At 44.2% G+C, this 18,625-nt stretch overlaps 1 protein-coding gene across 1 annotated transcript in view; it reads left to right on the top strand.

Moving 5' to 3' along the window:
• LOC145413595 (glutamate receptor 1-like) overlaps positions 1–18,625 on the top strand; it is a 211,706-nt gene that overhangs the window by 157,991 nt on the left and 35,090 nt on the right. The window contains exons 8-10 of the mRNA XM_080283285.1: positions 12,399–12,509; positions 12,623–12,734; positions 15,084–15,178. Coding sequence (XP_080139411.1) covers positions 12,399–12,509; positions 12,623–12,734; positions 15,084–15,178 — 318 coding nt within the window. The remainder of the gene's footprint in view (positions 1–12,398; positions 12,510–12,622; positions 12,735–15,083; positions 15,179–18,625) is intronic.

The raw sequence follows: 18,625 nt of genomic DNA, 5'->3' as shown, positions 1-18,625 counted from the left end.
TCATTGTTTTTCTTCCCGTTCTCCTCTCCTTTATCTTTCTCCTCCCTCCTCTCCCTTTCATTTTCCTCCTACGCAGTTGCTTTTCCAACATGCTTCTCGTCTTTCCTTTTCCTTCCCTTGCCTCCGTCTTTTCTGTTCCCTCATCCCAAACCTGTATTTTTTTCTCCTATTCTTTTTCATCCTTCCTATACAAATATTTCCTTCCATTTCGCCTTTCCATTCTTTTCCATCTCTCCCTCTCACGCCTTGTTCCTTCTTCCCTCCTCACTCTCTGCTTTTCACCTTTGTTTTTTTTTCCTGTCTCTCTCGCTCTCTTCATGCTCATCTTTTTCAGTTCCTTCCTTCCCCCACATCTTCCCTTCCCTTCCCTCTTTTCCTCCTTTTCTCTGCTTCGTTTCATCTTACTTTTCTTCCCTATTTTGCAGTGTCCATCCTTCTGTCATGTTTGTCTTTCTATTTCTTTCACTCCCCTTCTCTTCCCTTTTCCCCTCTTCCCTCTTCCTTTCCTCTTCTTGTTCTCCCCCTTTCTCTTCTCCCCTTCCCTCGCCTTTTTATGCATTCCGGTTCACTTTCTAAATTTCTTTTGGCACTACGTTTCTTTTCCTAACTTTCTATTTTTTTTTTTCCTCCGCCATGGCTGTGTTTTCTCTTTTTTCCATCTAAAATGAAGGCGGATATTCTTGTCAGGTAAAGAAGCTCTGTCGATATGAATTCGATGTAAATAACGTAAACAATAAAGTTCCGGTGTAATATTCGAAAGGACTATGAAGCAACAAACCCAGATCCACCTGTATATTCCAACAAAGATACAATTATGTATTATTTGCTATTTATTTCAGGATTATCTGTTGGTTAATTTGGGTTTGTAGCATCATTTAGGGGGTTTGAGTAAGTCACTTGGGTCTCGAATGGAGGGTTCGTGGCATTTATCATTTTGCCATGTAACTGGGAGGAGGCTTTGTTTTGGAGATGAAGTTGGGGTTGTTAGATTTAATTATATTTCTTTTATTCGCTACTTTATGTTTTTGAAAAGATCCTTATAACTAAATATCAATGGTACGTGACATGCTGGCATCAGAGGACACGTAATTTACCTGAAGATGGCCTGTGGTGCGCTAAAATTCGGATTTCAAAGTGTTTTTCAGAGTATTTTTCATCATTTTGTTAGTTCCTTGTGTGTGTGTGTGTGTGTGTGTGTGTGTGTGTGTAATATTGATAAGTAAAAGGCACTGTGCAGAGTAAAATGGTGTTGAGTGAATGATGTGGGTGTGGTGTGTGTGGTGACTGGTATGGGTGTGGCGTGAGTATGTGGTGATTGGTGTGGGTGTGGTGTGAGTGTGTGGTAATTGGTGTGGGTGTGGTGTGAGTGTGTGGTGATTGGTGTGGGTGTGGTGTGAGTGTGTGGTGACTGGTATGGGTGTGGCGTGAGTATGTGGTGATTGGTGTGGGTGTGGTGTGAGTGTGTGGTGATTGGTGTGGGTGTGGCGTGAGTGTGTGGTAATTGGTGTGGGTGTGGTGTGAGTGTGTGGTGATTGGTGTGGGTGTGGTGTGAGTGTGTGGTGATTGGTGTGGGTGTGGTGTAAGTGTGTGGTGATTGGTGTAGGTGTGGTGTGAGTGTGTGGTGTTGGTGTGGGTGTATTGTGTGTGGTGATTGGTGTGGGTGTGGTGTGAGTGTGTGGTGATTGGTGTGGGTGTGGTGTGAGTGTGTGGTGATTGGTGTGGGTGTGGTGTGAGTGTGTGGTGATTGGTGTGGGTGTGGTGCTAGTGTGTGGTGATTGGTGTGGGTGTGGTGTGAGTGTGTGGTGATTGGTGTGGGTGTGATGTGAGTGTGTGGTGATTGGTGTGGGTGTGGTGCTAGTGTGTGGTGATTGGTGTGGGTGTGGTGTGAGTGTGTGGTGATTGGTGTGGGTGTGATGTGAGTGTGTGGTGATTGGTGTGGGTGTGGTGTGAGTGTGTGGTAATTGGTGTGGGTGTGGTGTGAGTGTGTGGTGATTGGTGTGGGTGTGGTGTGAGTGTGTGGTGACTGGTATGGGTGTGGCGTGAGTATGTGGTGATTGGTGTGGGTGTGGTGTGAGTGTGTGGTGATTGGTGTGGGTGTGGCGTGAGTGTGTGGTAATTGGTGTGGGTGTGGTGTGAGTGTGTGGTGATTGGTGTGGGTGTGGTGTGAGTGTGTGGTGATTGGTGTGTGTGTGGTGTAAGTGTGTGGTGATTGGTGTAGGTGTGGTGTGAGTGTGTGGTGTAAGTGTGTGGTGATTGGTGTGGGTGTGGTGTGAGTGTGTGGTGATTGGTGTGGGTGTGGTGTGAATGTGTGGTGATTGGTGTGGGTGTGGTGTGAGTGTGTGGTGATTGGTGTGGGTGTGGTGCTAGTGTGTGGTGATTGGTGTGGGTGTGGTGTGAGTGTGTGGTGATTGGTGTGGGTGTGATGTGAGTGTGTGGTGATTGGTGTGGGTGTGGTGCTAGTGTGTGGTGATTGGTGTGGGTGTGGTGTGAGTGTGTGGTGATTGGTGTGGGTGTGATGTGAGTGTGTGGTGATTGGTGTGGGTGTGGGGTGAGTGTGTGGTGATTGGTGTGGGTGTGGTGTGAGTGTGTGGTGATTGGTGTGGGTGTGGTGTTAGTGTGTGGTGATTGGTGTGGGTGTGGTGTTAGTGTGTGGTGATTGGTGTGGGTGTGGTATTAGTGTGTGGTGATTGGTGTGGGTGTGGTGCTAGTGTGTGGTGATTGGTGTGGGTGTGGTGTTAGTGTGTGGTGATTGGTGTGGGTGTGGTGTTAGTGTGTGGTGATTGGTGTGGGTGTGGTGTGAGTGTGTGGTGATTGGTGTGGGTGTGGTGTTAGTGTGTGGTGATTGGTGTGGGCTTGGATGATTCATGGCGGTAGGTAACGGCATATAAATAGGGACCCGGAAGAGAGACGGGGATCATACGTCATGCTGGAGATGCTGCGGGAGGAGGGGGGTGGGATTGTGCTGGTGGTGGAAATACAATATAGCAATATTTGTGGCGTGATGTGGCCAGATGATAGGAAAGGTGGTGGTGGTTGGTCGGGGGAGGGTGGTAGTGGTTTGTTAGTAAAGGTGGTTGTGGTTGGTGGGTATGGTTAAGGTGATAAGGAAAGGGGTAATGGTGTGAAACTCGGTTGTGGTGGAGGGGGAATCGGAAATATTTGGTGTAGTGGTAGATGTAATGATGGTAGTGGTGTTGCATGATGGTAGTTAGGTTGGTGGTATAGATGTGGATGGTGGTAGTGATAAGGATGGTGACAGTGGTAAGAGATGGTGGTAGTGGTGTGCAGGGCGTTAGTATGGAAATGGTAGTAGTTCTAGTAGTAATGGTAGTAGTAGAAGTCGTGGTAGGAATTGGGGTAGTGTTAATGTTATTGATGGAGGAAGCATAAGTGGTAATTTTAATGGTTAGGGAGTTGATAGTCATGATTAACTAGCAAATGGTGAAGGTGTTCTTGGTGGTGGTGGTGGAATTGCTGGAGATGATGATGGAGATGGTGATAAAAGTTCAAAAGAAGGGGTGAATGGTGGCAGACATGTTGGAGGCTGTTGCATAGAAAGCTCGGACATTTTGCCTCCTGGACACTTTCCGTGTGTGTGTGTGTGTGTGTGTGTGTGTGTGCGCGCGCGCGGGGGGGTGCTGCAACATTACATTATCTGCAATATAAAGGGCACTTTCTGTCTGTAAAATTTTCATTTTACGTGGCCTTAACCTACATATTTGGAATCCTTATGACCCAAGGAAGGTTTTAGAGGGGTCAAAATTCAGATCTGGGGCATTTGAGGTCACTGGTTGAGTTTTCGCTTTTTTGGCCTGGGCAACGCCGGGTACCCCTGCAGCCCAATTTTTGGCATGGAGACTCACATTACATCCATTTCGGACATAGGCTATGTGAGGTTGACTCCGAGGTCATTTGAGGTCACCGGTCGGAGGTCATTTTGGGTCACCGGTGATAATAAACAAGTACGCACAAATACTGTGCGTTAGTCTCTGAAAGCTGAAATAGAAAGTTCCTAGACCTCTTATTGTCCCTCTTCATAAGCATGAGAGGTACATGGATCCCTAACCCATTCCAACTCGGTGATGGCCCGTTGTGATCAGACTGAAGGACTAGTTTGACTCGTAATCAAGAAGACCCAATCCTACATCATAACTGAGGCTCACCGAATGTCATGCCACCACCACGTAGTATTCAAAATGTGAGTGTGATTCAGTTCCGTCTGGTGAGAGCAAGCTGACCATACCGTACCATAGTTACACTTTTGCATGCAGCCTATTTCACAATTAAGCTTAAATGTTGAAATTCACAAAGTGCCATATTGCTAAGTGAAGCAGCCTCCAGCCATTTCGAAAAAATCATCTTGTATTTCAAAAAGAATTGTATCCGTGGACACTTTTCAAACGCCTGCCATGTCATCAGCATCAGGTAGTATAGTGTGTGGCAGTTTTAAATACAGGTTGTCCCGTATAAATAGCATTGCACTAGAAACCCGCCTGGCGGTATATTGTGTTGTGGGGACGGCTCAGTCTGCTGGTGTGGGTGTAGGTGTTGTAGTGCCAGTGGGAAATGAGTAAATGGTGCAGAATAGACACTGAGAACGGTAACTAAGCCGTCCCCCCAACACACGAGAAATCGGCCAATGGAGTGGACGACGAGTGTTATATGTGGACCAACCTGTATCACGAACTGAGCTGACAAGGATGAAAAGGAGGAATATATTCAATGTTTTGTACGTCTGGCGAAACGGAGGGATGGAAGGAGAGAGGGAAAGAGAGTAGTGATGGAAGGACGGAGCGATGGAAAGGAGAGGAGAGGAGGAGGGATGAAAGGACTGAGGGATGGAAGGATAAGGGATGGAGAGGAGAGGAGACAGGATGGAAGGACGGCGGGATCGATAGGAGAGGAGGAGGGATAGAAAGGCAGAATGAAGAAGGGTAACGAACAGGAAAGAGGAAGGAGGAAGAGGGGGGATGGAGAACACGGGAGGACGAGGAAGAGAAAAAGGACGAGGAGGAGGAGGGAGACGAAGAGGAAGAGGAGGAGGAGGAGAAGAAGAAGATAGGAAAGAGAGATCGTGTGAAAAATGGCAGGAGTGAGAGGAGTGAGAGAGGGATCTGGGGACGAATGGAGAAATCGAGAAATTTACTTTGGTGAAGGGAGAAAAAAGAATGAGGATGAGGGGATGAGGGTGGTGAAAATGATGGTGATGATAGTATGATTATGGTGGTGGTGATGATAGAGTTGATGGTGATGTTCACTGGGGAAGTTGAGCATAGTGATGATGGAAACAGGTGGAGGAGGAGGAAGAGAAGAGTTATGGTGATGGTGCATGGAAGAATATTGGCTGGACAATGAAATGGTGTTTTTATTAGAGTAAATGTGTGTGTGGATGAGTAAAATGGAAGTGTGTCGTCCTGTCTCGGCTAACCCCCCTTCTTTAGGGGAAAGCAGCCCAGGTATATGGACAAAGAATCGGGCCCGACCTTGACCCCTTCAGGTATAAACGCACAACATTTGTGTGTATGCTTTTCGTGGAGAGAGAGAGAGAGAGAGAGAGAGAGAGAGAGAGGAGGGGGAGGGAGTGGAGGGTAACCTGGCATGATGGGGGTTGGCTGGCATTTTCCTTCCACACCATTAATATACACAGCTTTACCGCCAGCTGGTCCCCAAGCCACAGTGATGAGCAGTGGCGCTGTATTGACTCCTTAGGCGTCGTTATTCACGCCCACGACACACCAAGGACACCGCTGATCCCCTCCCAAGCCGCCCTCCCTCATAGCCCATCCCCCCCTCCGTAACAACCTCCTGAGCCCTCCTATACAGTGTTTTTGGTTCTATAGTATTTTTTTTTTTACCTGAAAAAGATCCGTGAACCCTCTCAGGTCAATTGATGATTAGTTGTAGGTGAAGTGAAGAATAAATTTGACTAGGTATCAAGGAGACTCATTTCCACCTCATAAAGAAGAGTGGCCAGTTTCGCGCTACCATGATTTTGTACGTATGATGCGAGAGTGGCTCAGTTCTTTCAGATGAAAACAAGCTGGCTGTTGTTACGTGACACATTCTAATACAAGCTTGCTGCCCTGAACCACAAATCATCCATTCACTCTTTTCAAAGCTCACCCACATGCTTACTCATCGATAGAGACCACCTCAGTATTAATCTCTAAAGCTCATTCACTCATACACGTTCACATTCACTCACACACATTCACCTGTCCCCCCTTTAATCCAGTAATGTGTTCTCTTGTTATAATTTCCTACCTTTAGGCAATTTCATTAAGCTTGTAAAGTATGTTTAGTAGAGAAGGGGTTTATGAAGGCTTTAATTTAACTACACCAGTTTGATTAGCTCTTCATAGCAAAACGAACTGGTTACAGGAAAAATGCGAGAAAATATGGTGCGGATTGAAGGTGTTAAACTCTGCCAGCAAACTTCAAAATTCACTCACGTACAGTACATCCAGAAATCACTAACCCACCCACCTGTCTATTTCCAAAAGCCACCTACTTATTCATCTTTAGAGCTCTTTAACTATTTCACCTCTACCTACCTTTGAGGACCCTACCAACCAACATCAGAGCCCTCCTGTCCGCTAATTACCACTGCCTCCGTATTAAATCTCTGCCAGTCAGCTTCAGAGCTCTCCTTTCCACTAATTCACTTCCAAAGCTCACCCAGGCCTGTATTCTCCTAGGCCTGGGAGCACTTTATCTTTACTACTATATTTCTGTATTTGGCACAGTAACCCCTTCAGTTCATCCACCCACCCACTCTCCATCTCTCCATCCATCCCTTCCCTATCTGTTTCACTCATCCATCAACCCATTTCCCATCCACACCACCCATCCACCAACCCTCTCTTCATCGATTCCATTCGTTCACCAATCCACACACCCACTCCCCATCCACCCAAGAGCTCCTCCATTCACAATACTCATCCACCTACCGATTCCCCATTCACAGTACTCATCCACCTACCCATTCCCCATTCACAGTACCCAGCCACTCCCCATCAACACCACTCATCCATCCACCCTACTGCTATCCACTGTTGGCATTAATTTTCTCTTTCCCTCTTCCACTCTTCCTTCCTTCCCTTCTCCACTTTTCCTCCTCTCCCCCGGCCTTTCCTCCCTCCTCTTACCTTTCCTTCCTCTCGTCCAGCCTTCTTTCCCTCTCCTTCAGCTTTTCTTCCACCTACCTCTCCGTTCCTGTCTTCCCTTTGTCTACGCGTACTACCTCCTTCTCCCATCTAGCCAGCTTCCGTCCATCCCTCACACCATCCATCCTTCCCTCTCTCCTCCCTTTCTCATCCTTCCTAGTCAGCCTCCTCCTTTCCTACTTATTCCTTCTATCCTCCCACCTCGTACATCCTCCTTCCATTCCTGTCTGCCTCTCTCTCTCTCTCTCTCTCTCTCTCTCTCTCTTCTTCATCAGTTTCCCTCCTTTTCTTCCTCTCTGCCTGCCATCCTTCCTCTCTCCCTCATTGGTTTCCCTCCCCCCTCTCCTTGCAAGCCTCCCTCTCTCCCTGCAGCTCTGTTACCCTCCCTCCTTCTCTCCATCCATTTCTCCTTCCAGCCCTGTTATCCTTCCTCATTCACACTCTCCAGCCTTCCTCTGTCTCTTCCTCCTTCCCTCCCTTCGAGCGTTCCACTTTTCCTCCTAACCTCCCTCCCCCCATCCACCCTGGCTTTCCTTCCAACTTCCCTAAATCCATCCATCCCACCCTCCTCTCCTTCCCTTCTCCCTGCCTTTCCCCCTCAGCCTCCCTCCTTTTCTCCGTCCCAGCCTCCCTCTCTCCCTCCATCTTAAGTGTTATTAATCACCCACGTTATCGGTTTTTATCCTTTTTTCCGGGAGGTTCGGTCGTTTATGCTCCATCGTGGTCGCTTAGGATGTGCTGTTGTCCTTCACACAGAAATTACGTGAAGAGGAATCATTTTGGGTCATATTTTGTTTATTCTTCGTCTCTGTCGTGGTTTTGTTTGTTTTTCTCCATTTTTTCTCCCTTTCCTTGGGGGAAGCAGCCTAGGTATATAGATAGATCGTTTTTCATAGTTTTTTGTGCATTAGTTGTTTCTTCGTTTCTATCGTAGGTTTGTTTGTTATCGACCGCCTTTTCGCAGGGAAGAACGATATTGTTTTTGCCTGCCCCCCCTCTCTCTCTCTCTCTCTCTCTCTCTCTCTCTCTCTCTCTCTCGTGTGTGTGTGTGTGTGTGTGTGTGTGTGTGTGTGTGCATATTATTAAATGTCATGAACGGCTTGAGCTATCAACATGAAACTTTCAGGGTATCAAGATATGGCCAAAATCGTGGACGAGTTGGAAAGTGGGCACTCGGGGTCAATGTCAAGGTCACCAAAATGGCTGCCAAAGGTCAGCTAGTTTTCATCGTCCGCCTTTAGCACCATGAATCTCTTGAACGGCTTCAGCTGTCAACATGAGACCGTTAGGGTATCAAGGTATGGCCAATATCTTGGACTTGGCCAACAGCATATTCTGGCGGATGATTAGCATTCGGCTCCCGAATGCTTTACTTTAATTTTTTTTTTCGTTTTTATCGTGGGGTTACTTGTGTTTTTCTTTGTTTTATTGTGGTTTTGTTTTTTCGCTTTTTTCGTGTTTTTTTCGTTTTTATCAGAGTTTTGTCTATGTTTTACCTTGGGAGTTTCCTTTCGATAGTTTATGCTTGTCATGGTCGCTTAGAATCTATTTTCGTCGTTCACAAGGCTGGTGAGGGACGCCTGCCAGTGGTGGCACCGGTATAGCCGGCTCTGCTACCTAAATATACATGCGATCCTTAGCCCCTTCTCTGTCCTCTGCTGGAAGGATATTGAGCTGCCCAATTTCAGCCTGCAGTTCGCCTAATTAGTATTCATAAGAGCCTGGGGTTACAACAACAAATAAACAACAGCTACAACTAAGCTTTACCTCTAACCTGACTTTAATGTTTGAGCGTTTTTGTTGGGTGTTGTTATTTTGTGCGTGTGTGTGTGTGTGTGTGTGTGTGTGTGTGTGTGTGTGTGTGTGTGTGTTTCTTTTTATGGGGTCTTTGCTTTCTGTTTTTTAGCTGAATTCGAGTTTCTTACCAATTACGTATTTTTTTACGTTTTTCAATATCATTTTCTCAATATAATTTTTAGATTTATTGCCCAATTGTTTATTCTTCATTTTTGTTGTCTTTGTTTTTATGTATATTTTAGTTTTTGTAGTTTGTTTTGCAGAAATTCATACTTTATGATATTATTTCGATTTCTTATAATTTGTTTGCATTATTTGTGTCTCAGTTTTTTCTTGCATTATTTTCTCTTATTTATATCTGTTTTTAGTGTAAATTTCCTTCACCTTTCTTCCCTTTTGCTTTTCATAATATAATTTTGCTTTTAACGATGTTTCCACGTTTCCACAAAAGTGCTTTTTTCAATAGTTTCTTTCATGTTTTTATAACTTTCTGCCCCAGTGAGGACCGCCAAATCCAGTGTGTGTCGCTTTCTGTCACTCGCTGTGTCACTTTACCTTTCCAAAGGACGAGTCTCTCTCTCTCTCTCTCTCTCTCTCTCTCTCTCTCTCTCTGCCATTCCATCGTCCTACCCCTTGTCTGCCTCTACCTGCCCCCTCCCCCCTCAGCTGTCGTCGTGAATTTAGCAGCGTGTCGTCAGTGGTCGTGCTCAGAGTTATGTCGTGCCGAGGTGGTCATTGCGTCAGTCGTTCCCTTCCATCCCTGGCGACATTTTTAGCCCCTTCCACACCGTATATCGTATTTCCTTATTTAACTCTTGCCACCACCAGGCGAATTATTGTACCGGTATTTAGATGGACCTCTCATAGCAAAGGATTTATAAGTAATTCCCATTATCTCCTTTTGTATGGTGATGTGTTTGCTTTCCTTGCCACCAGCCGACATTATTCAACATTGGAGAGACATCTAGTGTGTGTACGTTTAGATAGACAGATAGAGAGATAGATATGTAGATAGATAGAGATCTGTGAAAATAGTAAAATGTTATGGAGTCGTGTCTGCCCTGCAAATTAGTTTACCCTTTAAACAGATGTGGATATAGATTGAGAGAGAGAGAGAGAATTTTTGAAAATACGTAATAAAATGTTATGGAGTCCTCTGTGTCCTCCAAATTAGTTAACCCTTGTCAGATAGATAGATAGATAGACAAATCGACAGGTAGATGGATAAATTGGTGGATAAATAAATAGATAGATAGACAGATAGATATAGTTAGAGAGAACTGTGGAAATAGTAAACTGTTATGGAGTCCTCGCACTCTTCAGTCTCGCATGCTCGGGACAACCATTTTTATTTCAGCCAATGCCAGACGTCTTTATTGAGCTAGGAGTGAGTCACAGGAGCCTGAGAGTTAAGATGCCAGCTGAATACAGACCCCCAGCATCATGTCTTGTCCCAGCACCAACATGAACCCGGGTCTTGTCAACGGGTCTGTCTCTCTCTCCGCCAACACAACCTTCTGTATAATTCTCCCATTCACCAACTCCGGCCACCCTCTTCACTTTATGCTATTATGGACTTAGGTCTGTATTCTGGGTAGCACAGGAGGCTTCGTAGCTCCTCTTCCTTAGCGATTTATCTTTGCACGTCATATATATCGTTTTTAAATTGGCATAGTTGGCATCAGTAACAGTCAAGAGGATATGTGGATTTTTTTTTTTTTTTATGTGCAGAATAAGTCGCTAAGAAGAACTGTCACGAACTAACCAAAGCTGCTTGGACCTGTATTCTCGTCGGCTCAGGAAGCTCCCTAACACCCTTTCCTGAGCAACTTATTTTGCTTGTCACACTTTAATGACCATATTCGTGTTACGTAAGGCATTCTAATATCGCCATACTCTGCATTGATAACGTACAGAAGAGTGTTAACCACTCATTTCCAGAAATAAATCGCTAAGGAAGAGGTGCTAAGGAATGCAGCCCTGTGATATGACAACAAGTCACGGTATCATTCCTTTCCCTGTCATTCACTACTTTGCATTATATTTCCCCCAGCGACAGATAGTTTACGTGCCACCTTCATTCCCGTGGCCCTGTTTTATTTTATCTTTTCTAACTAAATTACTTTTTTCAATATAGGTGAGACTTTTAACTTGAGGATTTAGACAGCCTTAGTTAACCCTTTGATTCCTACATATCCGTCCAAAGTTGTATAAATTCGTACAGAGAAGCTTGAAAATATAATGGGCAACTCGTCACGGGACTAAGTAGGTCAGCTGTACACAGGGAAAAGTGGTTCATCAAAAATGTTAAAATCTGTCACGAATAACATTTTCTCCAAGTAACAAAGTAATTGGTTTCTTCAAGCGTACGGCAGGTTATTTTATTCATCTCTTAGAAACATACTAGCCAAGAGGTCTAAGGCTGTATTTTAAGTGGTCACGGTTACTTCCTAGCACTTCTTTTTAGCGACTTAGGCTGCACACTACGCCTCGATATTCTCCTGTGTTTTGATGATACAAACTATGTCGATATGTTAGCGATATAAAGAGCATACAGGCAAATTTTGAGTCGTAATATGCAAAAGAAATCGCTGAGGAGGAGATGCAACGAAGCCTCCTCGGCTGTCCACATTGCATCCTGTAAGGTGGTATTCACGTCAGCACATTGCAACCTGTAAGGTGGTATTCACGTCAGCTTAGGTGGCTCTCAAGCACCTTTATCTTAGTGATTTATTTTGCTTATTACACCTGGATAATCACTTGTCCGCAATTTACGCATCCTTGTTGGAAGGACACAAGTGAAGGTTGAGAGGAGTGAAAAGAGAGTTGTCTGAGAGGACTAAAGATTAGGATGAGAGGGAGAAGGATAGAGAAAGGAATGGATGGAGATAGGGACTGGAGGAGGAGGCGGCAGAGTTACACAGAGATCAGTACTTCGTTCACACAGACCTTACATACGTTGAGAGACAGACAGACAATATTCTTCAACCAAGGATGGGCCTCGAGGAAGGAAGGGGCTCGTGAAGAGTTTATACGATAGAATCCCTTAAGTCTGAAGAGTCTGTATTAAGCTGAATAAAATCGTCCGCGGAAGCAACAAGAGCACTTATCATCCACCTGAGGAGCGACCCGGACAAATGGCTGTGTGTGTGTGTGTGTGTGTGTGTGTGTGTGTGTGTGTGTGTGTGTGTGTGTGTGTGTGTTAATCTCTCTTTTTATCAGTTACACGTCTTATGCCCTTTCTTAGTCAATTGAATGTCCTTTGCAGTTCATAATTACCCGTTTCCTTCCTCTGTCGTATAATTACGTAGTTAACTGAATTACCACTTTCCTCTAGCGTTATAATTTTCTGCTTCGAGTCGCATGGCTTTTGTTGCCTGGCGATAGATAGTTCATTCATTCATTCATTCTCTCATTTTTTTCTTTCTCTTTCAGATCGGGACGTGGAGCGACACCCGAGGGTTGGAAACAGTGGCGGTCAAGTACACGAGCCACATGACTGACCGGGTGATGACTAACAGATCTTACATCGTTACATCCATATTGGTGCGTGTATCTCCCCCCCCCCCTCTCTCTCTCTCTCAATGAAAAATACGAGTAAGCATGTGGATCCCATTTTCCTTGAGATAATATAGCGGCCCCGTTTTCTCTCATCACAGGAAAAGCCATTCTTGATGATAAGGAAGGACGGTAACTACACTGGCAATGATCGTTACGAGGGATACGCTAAAGACCTCGCTGACCTCTTGGCATCCTTCCTCGGAATTAACTGTGAGTATGAGTTTGGGGGCTTGTGCTGGAAAATGGGAAGGTATTAGAGGATAACGTAGTATTTCTGGGGTATCTGAAGGTAAATTTCTGGGAATGATCGCTACAAAGGCTAAGCTGGAGACCTCTTGACCTCTTTCCTCAGAATTAATTGTGAGTATTTGAATTTTGTCCATATGGAGAGGATGGAGAGCGAGAGACTAACGAGGAGGGTGTATGTGAGTGAGGTGGAGGGGGGGATAGGGAGGGGGAAGCCAAGGATTGAGGTGGAGGGATGGAGTGGAGAGGTATATGAGAGAGGGGGAGGGGGGTGAACTGGGAGCAGGGTAGTAAAATGGCGGGGGACGGGATGACATGGAGGCAATTTTTTTTTGTGGCCACCCCATACGGGATAGGCGTCTGGCAATAGGTAGATAGATATTTGATTTTTCAATGTATTTTTAGGGGTAATAAATTTAAGAGGTTCTCGCCTTGGTCAATTTATTTCATGAGGTATCTGTGTAAGCAGATTTCAGTTCTGTTTATAATACTGCATTTTTTGGTGTTTGAGGTAAAGAATTATTTCTGATTATTTTTTTTAATTTCTGAGAGCACATTGGTATTTTCTGGCTTCCATCTGACGAAAGTAATCAACCTAAGGTTTTTGTCTGACGTAATGAAGTTACCATATTAGAGGTAAACAGTTTCGTAGGTTTACAACTTCTAAGGAACCTGTGTATTTTCGTATTGTTTTGTTGGAGATTGATATTTATGCATTTTTACAGTCGTAGGGAATGTTTGCATGGTATGTCGGGGTTGGGGGGGCGGAGTTCTTGTTGGCTACGTGACGCGGTTCAGTTGCTGGGGCCGTTTCAACGTAAAACCGGTTCCACTTGACAGGGAATTTTCAGAATGCCCCTCTTATACACCCACCCTGGCTGCCTTCTGATAGGTGTCGTGTACCCGTAGCTGTTTGGCCCTCAACAGTTATTATACCCCCGAAGTGTTGAGGCGGTCACTGGGTGTGTAGGCAAGGGGGGGAAAAAGGAGTTGGGGGGGGGGAAAGTGAGGGGGGAACAAAAGAAAAAATAATATACAACAAAAATACTCGGTTTTTAAGTACTTAAATGGAGATGTCAGAGGTAAAGAGTTAACGTGTGTTTTAATATTGTCGATGCCTTGGACGCATTATGTTATTATATTCATGAAAATTCCGTAGTATTTTGTTCAGTTGAGGAAGTTTCTACCTGTGTAAAGGTTAATTGCCCATGTATCTATCTATAACGACCTAGACGCCATAATCCCGTAAAGGGTGGCCATTTGTCTTTTTAAGGGGAGGGACACTAACCCTACGCCAGTCCACTTGTTGACATGTAGGGAACACGTAACAATTGATAATATGGCTACCACCTAGCGTTGTACAAGGTTTCCTGGCTTACAGGAAACCATGATGCCTGTCATTCAATGTAAAGACACCTGAAAAAGAAAAATGGACAGGAAAGATGGGAGAAAAAGGTGGGAGAAATAGGAAGAGAAGAGGGCAGACACAAGAAGAATGAAGCAGGTGATGGATAAGTAGGGAGCACTACATCAAGTGAGTGGATGATGGTTGGCACAACCTACCACACAAGGTTAATCGTGAGGTATCAATTCTTTGACGGGCAAAATTTCTCTAAGCCGAATAGAATCGTCCTGTGATTGTGCAGAATAAGTGAAAGCGTTTATAGATTGTGAAAGTGTTATTTTAGGAGACATAAATTTCTTTGTCTTTAGTGGCAGTTACTTTCGTTTTCGTGTTGGAGATGCAGGATATATTTATGGCGCTTTAGGAATTTCTTTCACCACAGTGATTGCCCTCTTAGTTTATTGTAACCTCTGACTATTTTGTTTCGTATAATGACAGGAATATCAGAAGGACGTAATAAATTTGTTTGAAAAAAAAGTAAAAAAAAAAGTCTGAAATACATGTAAGGGGAATGGTGCTGCCTCAGTGGAGGTACGGGCTCATTGAGTGATCTCGTTTAATAATGGCATCTTCTTCCTTGGTTGTAGGGTTTTGTCTCTGTTGCATAGTTATATTATTGTGTACTTGGTGCCTTCTTTCCTATTAATCTGTTACTCACTCGTCTGTGTCCCACAAGACACATTGCATCGTGTGAAGGTTATTGTATTTTCTGTAGATCACATATTGTTTCCTTATCGATTTCCTCTTGTTAATGTACTTACCCACAGTTTTTTTTTTCCCCTAGATATTAACAACTTTGAAGAACACCTGTGGTGCCCAGTAATTTATATATCTCATAATCATATTCTCTTGTTAATGCTAGCCTGTGTATCTGTTAACCTATTTACTCACGGGATTTTTTTTTCCAGACACATTGGAACTCGTGAAGGACAACAATTACGGTGGCCAGAACGATGGCCAGTACGGTGGCTGGGACGGCATGGTGGGGGAGCTGGTGAGACAGGTCAGTGTTGCCTTAATTTTACTTCAGTTACCCTCCATTGGTTTTCTCTTCTTCATTTTCTTTTAAATAATTCACATGATGTAAGTTTAAGTTTCGTCTTACATCTTCAGACTAAGTTGAGGCCCTATTCAGCTTTGGAGAAAGGTATAGAACTAGTGGTACTATATTGCCGTCATTTAACCTTACATTACAAGAGGTCTCCTAAACTTTAAATAAAAACCGTCTGGGAGAGAGAGAGAGAGAGAGAGAGAGAGAGAGAGAGAGAGAGAGAGAAATCCCTCTCACCTAGGTTACAGTGTGTAATTATAACCTGGCAAGGAAGAAGTAGAGAGGCGGAAGAGAGAGTTGTATGTAGAAAGAAAGAGAGAGGTGAAAAGATTAGTAAGATAGAGTAAGAAGAGAGTGGATGAGGAATTTGGAAGGAATTTAAGTGTAAAGTGGAGGGACTGTAAGAAAATGTTCTGGAAAGAGGTGAAGAGAGTAAGACAGGGTGGAAGTGAAGTTAGCAGGGGAGTGAAAGATAAAAATGGTAGATTGCTAGTGGTGAAGGGAGAAAAGGTGAGCAGATGGAGAGAACACTTTAAGGAATTGTTGAACATAGAGGATGGAAGTAATGCGAGTACAAGTGGCTGGGGAATGGCTGGAAGAAGAAGGGAGGTGAGAAGTCAGGAAGAAATCAGTAGGATAGAAGTTGTGGAAGCAATGAAGAAAGTTAAATTGGGGAAAGCCCCAGGAATTGATGGAGTGTGTGGTGAAATGCTGAAGCATGGGGGAGAGATAGTAGTAGAATGGATGTGGAAGATGTGCAGATTGGCCTGGGAGGAAGGTAGAGTCCTGGAGGATTGGAAGTCAGGAATAATTATTCCCTTGTACAAAGGAAAAGGGAAAAAGAAGTGTGTGGTAATCATAGGGGCATTTTTCTTCTTAATATAATAGGAAAGGTGTATGGTAGAATACTTATTGACAGAGTCAGAGAAAGAATAGAGGAATTAGTTGGAGAAGAACAGGGAGGCTTTAGGAAGGGAAGAGGTTGTGTAGATCAGATATTCATTCTTGGATCTTTAGTGGAAAAGTTTCTAGAGAAGGGAAAGAAGTTGTATGTGGCTTTCATGGATTTGGAGAAAGCATATGACAGGGTGGATAGACAAGGATTGTGGAAAGTATTAAGATTATATGGAGTAGATGAGAAGTTGCTGAATGCTGTGAAGAGTATGTATGATGGTGCTAAGGCTGCAGTGCGTGTGGATGGTGAACTGAGTGAATTTTTCTCTTTGAAGGTTGGGTTGAAACAGGGATGTGTCATGTCTTCATGGTTGTTCAATCTGTACATGGATGGGGTAATAAAAGAGGTACAAGGTAGGGTAGTGGATGTTGGAGTGGCCCTGGTGAGAGAGGATAGTGTTTGGAAACTCCCTGTACTGTTGTTTGCAGATGATTCTGTGTTGTTGAGTGAAGACGAAGGGGAGCTGCAAGGCTTGGTGGATGAGTTTGGGAGAGTGTGTAAGAAACGGAATCTAAAGGTGAATGTAGGGAAGAGTAAAGTGATGGTCTTTGAGAGAGGTGAAGTCAGTGAATGTACAGCGAGGTTGGATGGTGAGGAATTGGAAAATGTGAGTATGTTTAAGTACTTGGGTAGTGTGATGAGTAAGGATGGAGGTTTGGAGGATGAAGTGCTTGAAAGGGTACAGCAGGGAAGAAAGGTTGCTGGTTCCTTGAAAGCAGTGATAAGAAACAGGGAAGTGAGCATGGAAGTGAAAAAGTTACTACATGACAGTATTGTGATACCAACTCTAACGTATGGAAGTGAAGCTTGGACGTTGTTGGAAGGACACAAGTCAAGAGTGAGAGCAGTGGAAATGAGTTATTTGAGAGGAGCCTGTGGAGTCACATGGAGAGATAGGCTGACAAATGAGGACATAAAGGAGCATTGTGGTGTGGATGTGGATGTGATAGGAAGCGTTAGGAGGAATACACTGAAGTGGTTTGGCCATGTGGAGAGGATGGAGGGTGAAAGACTGACGAAGAGAGTGTATGTGAGTGAGGTGGAGGGGGGGAGAGGGAGGGGGAGGCCGAGGATGAGATGGAGGGATGGGGTAGAGAGGTATATGAGAGAGGGGGTGTGAGTTGGGAGCAGGGCAGTGAAATGGCGGGGGAACAGGGCGACGTGGAGGCGATTTGTTTGTGGCCACCCCGAACGGGATTGAGGCGTCTGGCAATAGATAGATAGATAGACCAAAATTATTCTTGCCATGTTGGATTCCTGACATGCTTGTGAATGAGATAAAAAAAGAAAGAGCCTTTATTTTATATATGGTGGGGGCGCTCACCATCCACTCACTCGATGTAGTGCTGCTCTACGGGTGCCTCTACACTAAGTAACAAGCTAAATGGTTTCCTGTATACCAGGAAGTCATTTACTATGCTGTATGGTAACCACATAATCAAATTATAGCACCTGGTGGTTAGTGGGTAATTAAGGCGCTCCAATCAGATTGAGCCTACGCAGGTTTATATCCAAGGGATGTTTGAGGTTTATTGTTCACGTAATGCCACTCAGGGATGAGTGAGGCCGGTCACTCACCTTAAATGTCAGGACCAACATGCCTAGACCCGGGCTTCTCTGTTCCTCATGGGGCAACACAGGATTAGATGATGAACGAATGAATGAAATAAAATATGCAACCCGAATAATCCCCTTTGAAAAGAAAGACCAAACGTCAGTCAGATTAGTCTCTCTCTCTCTCTCTCTCTCTCTCTCTCTCTCTCACACACACACACACACACACACACACACACACACACACACACACACACACACACACACACACACACACACACACACACACACACACACACACACACACACACACACACACACACACACACACACACACACACACACGATGCAAGGTCAGATAGAAGTGACATTGGATGAGTGGATATAAATGAATACTGATGTTTGAATAGATAAATAGATAGATGTTATCCTGGGTCCATCTGACAAAGTTTGATGAGAGGCCTCCAAATCTGATGACTTAAAATGTCTTTATCACTGTATTAATGATAATTTACTTACGTTCTGTGTACTAGACAATATTATTTATACTGTCGTGAACCATCATTGTGGGGAGTGTACTGTATGAATATTTATACTGTTCGCAAATTTGTTAAAATTACGAATAGTAACGTATTTAGATCATCATCATCATCATCATCATCGTCATCATCATCGTCCCGCCCTTTTAACACCTGCAGGTGGGGTTTGGTAGGGTACAGCAAGCCTGGAGTAGAAAAAATACGTTAGTTGGAGAACTAATCAACAGTATGCCCAAAGAAGTGGGCCACATAACCCATTCATTCACCATGCAAATCCTAGGAATCTTTGCCGTAATATTAATAATCTAAAAATATAAAAATATAATCTAAAAATCTAAAAATATAATATAT

This window comes from Coenobita brevimanus, chromosome 1 (assembly GCF_032717465.1).
Source record: "Coenobita brevimanus isolate Jiangsu-jjx chromosome 1, ASM3271746v2, whole genome shotgun sequence".
In the NCBI taxonomy this organism is placed as follows: domain Eukaryota; kingdom Metazoa; phylum Arthropoda; class Malacostraca; order Decapoda; family Coenobitidae; genus Coenobita; species Coenobita brevimanus.
This window is presented reverse-complemented; position numbering and strand designations above follow the sequence as displayed.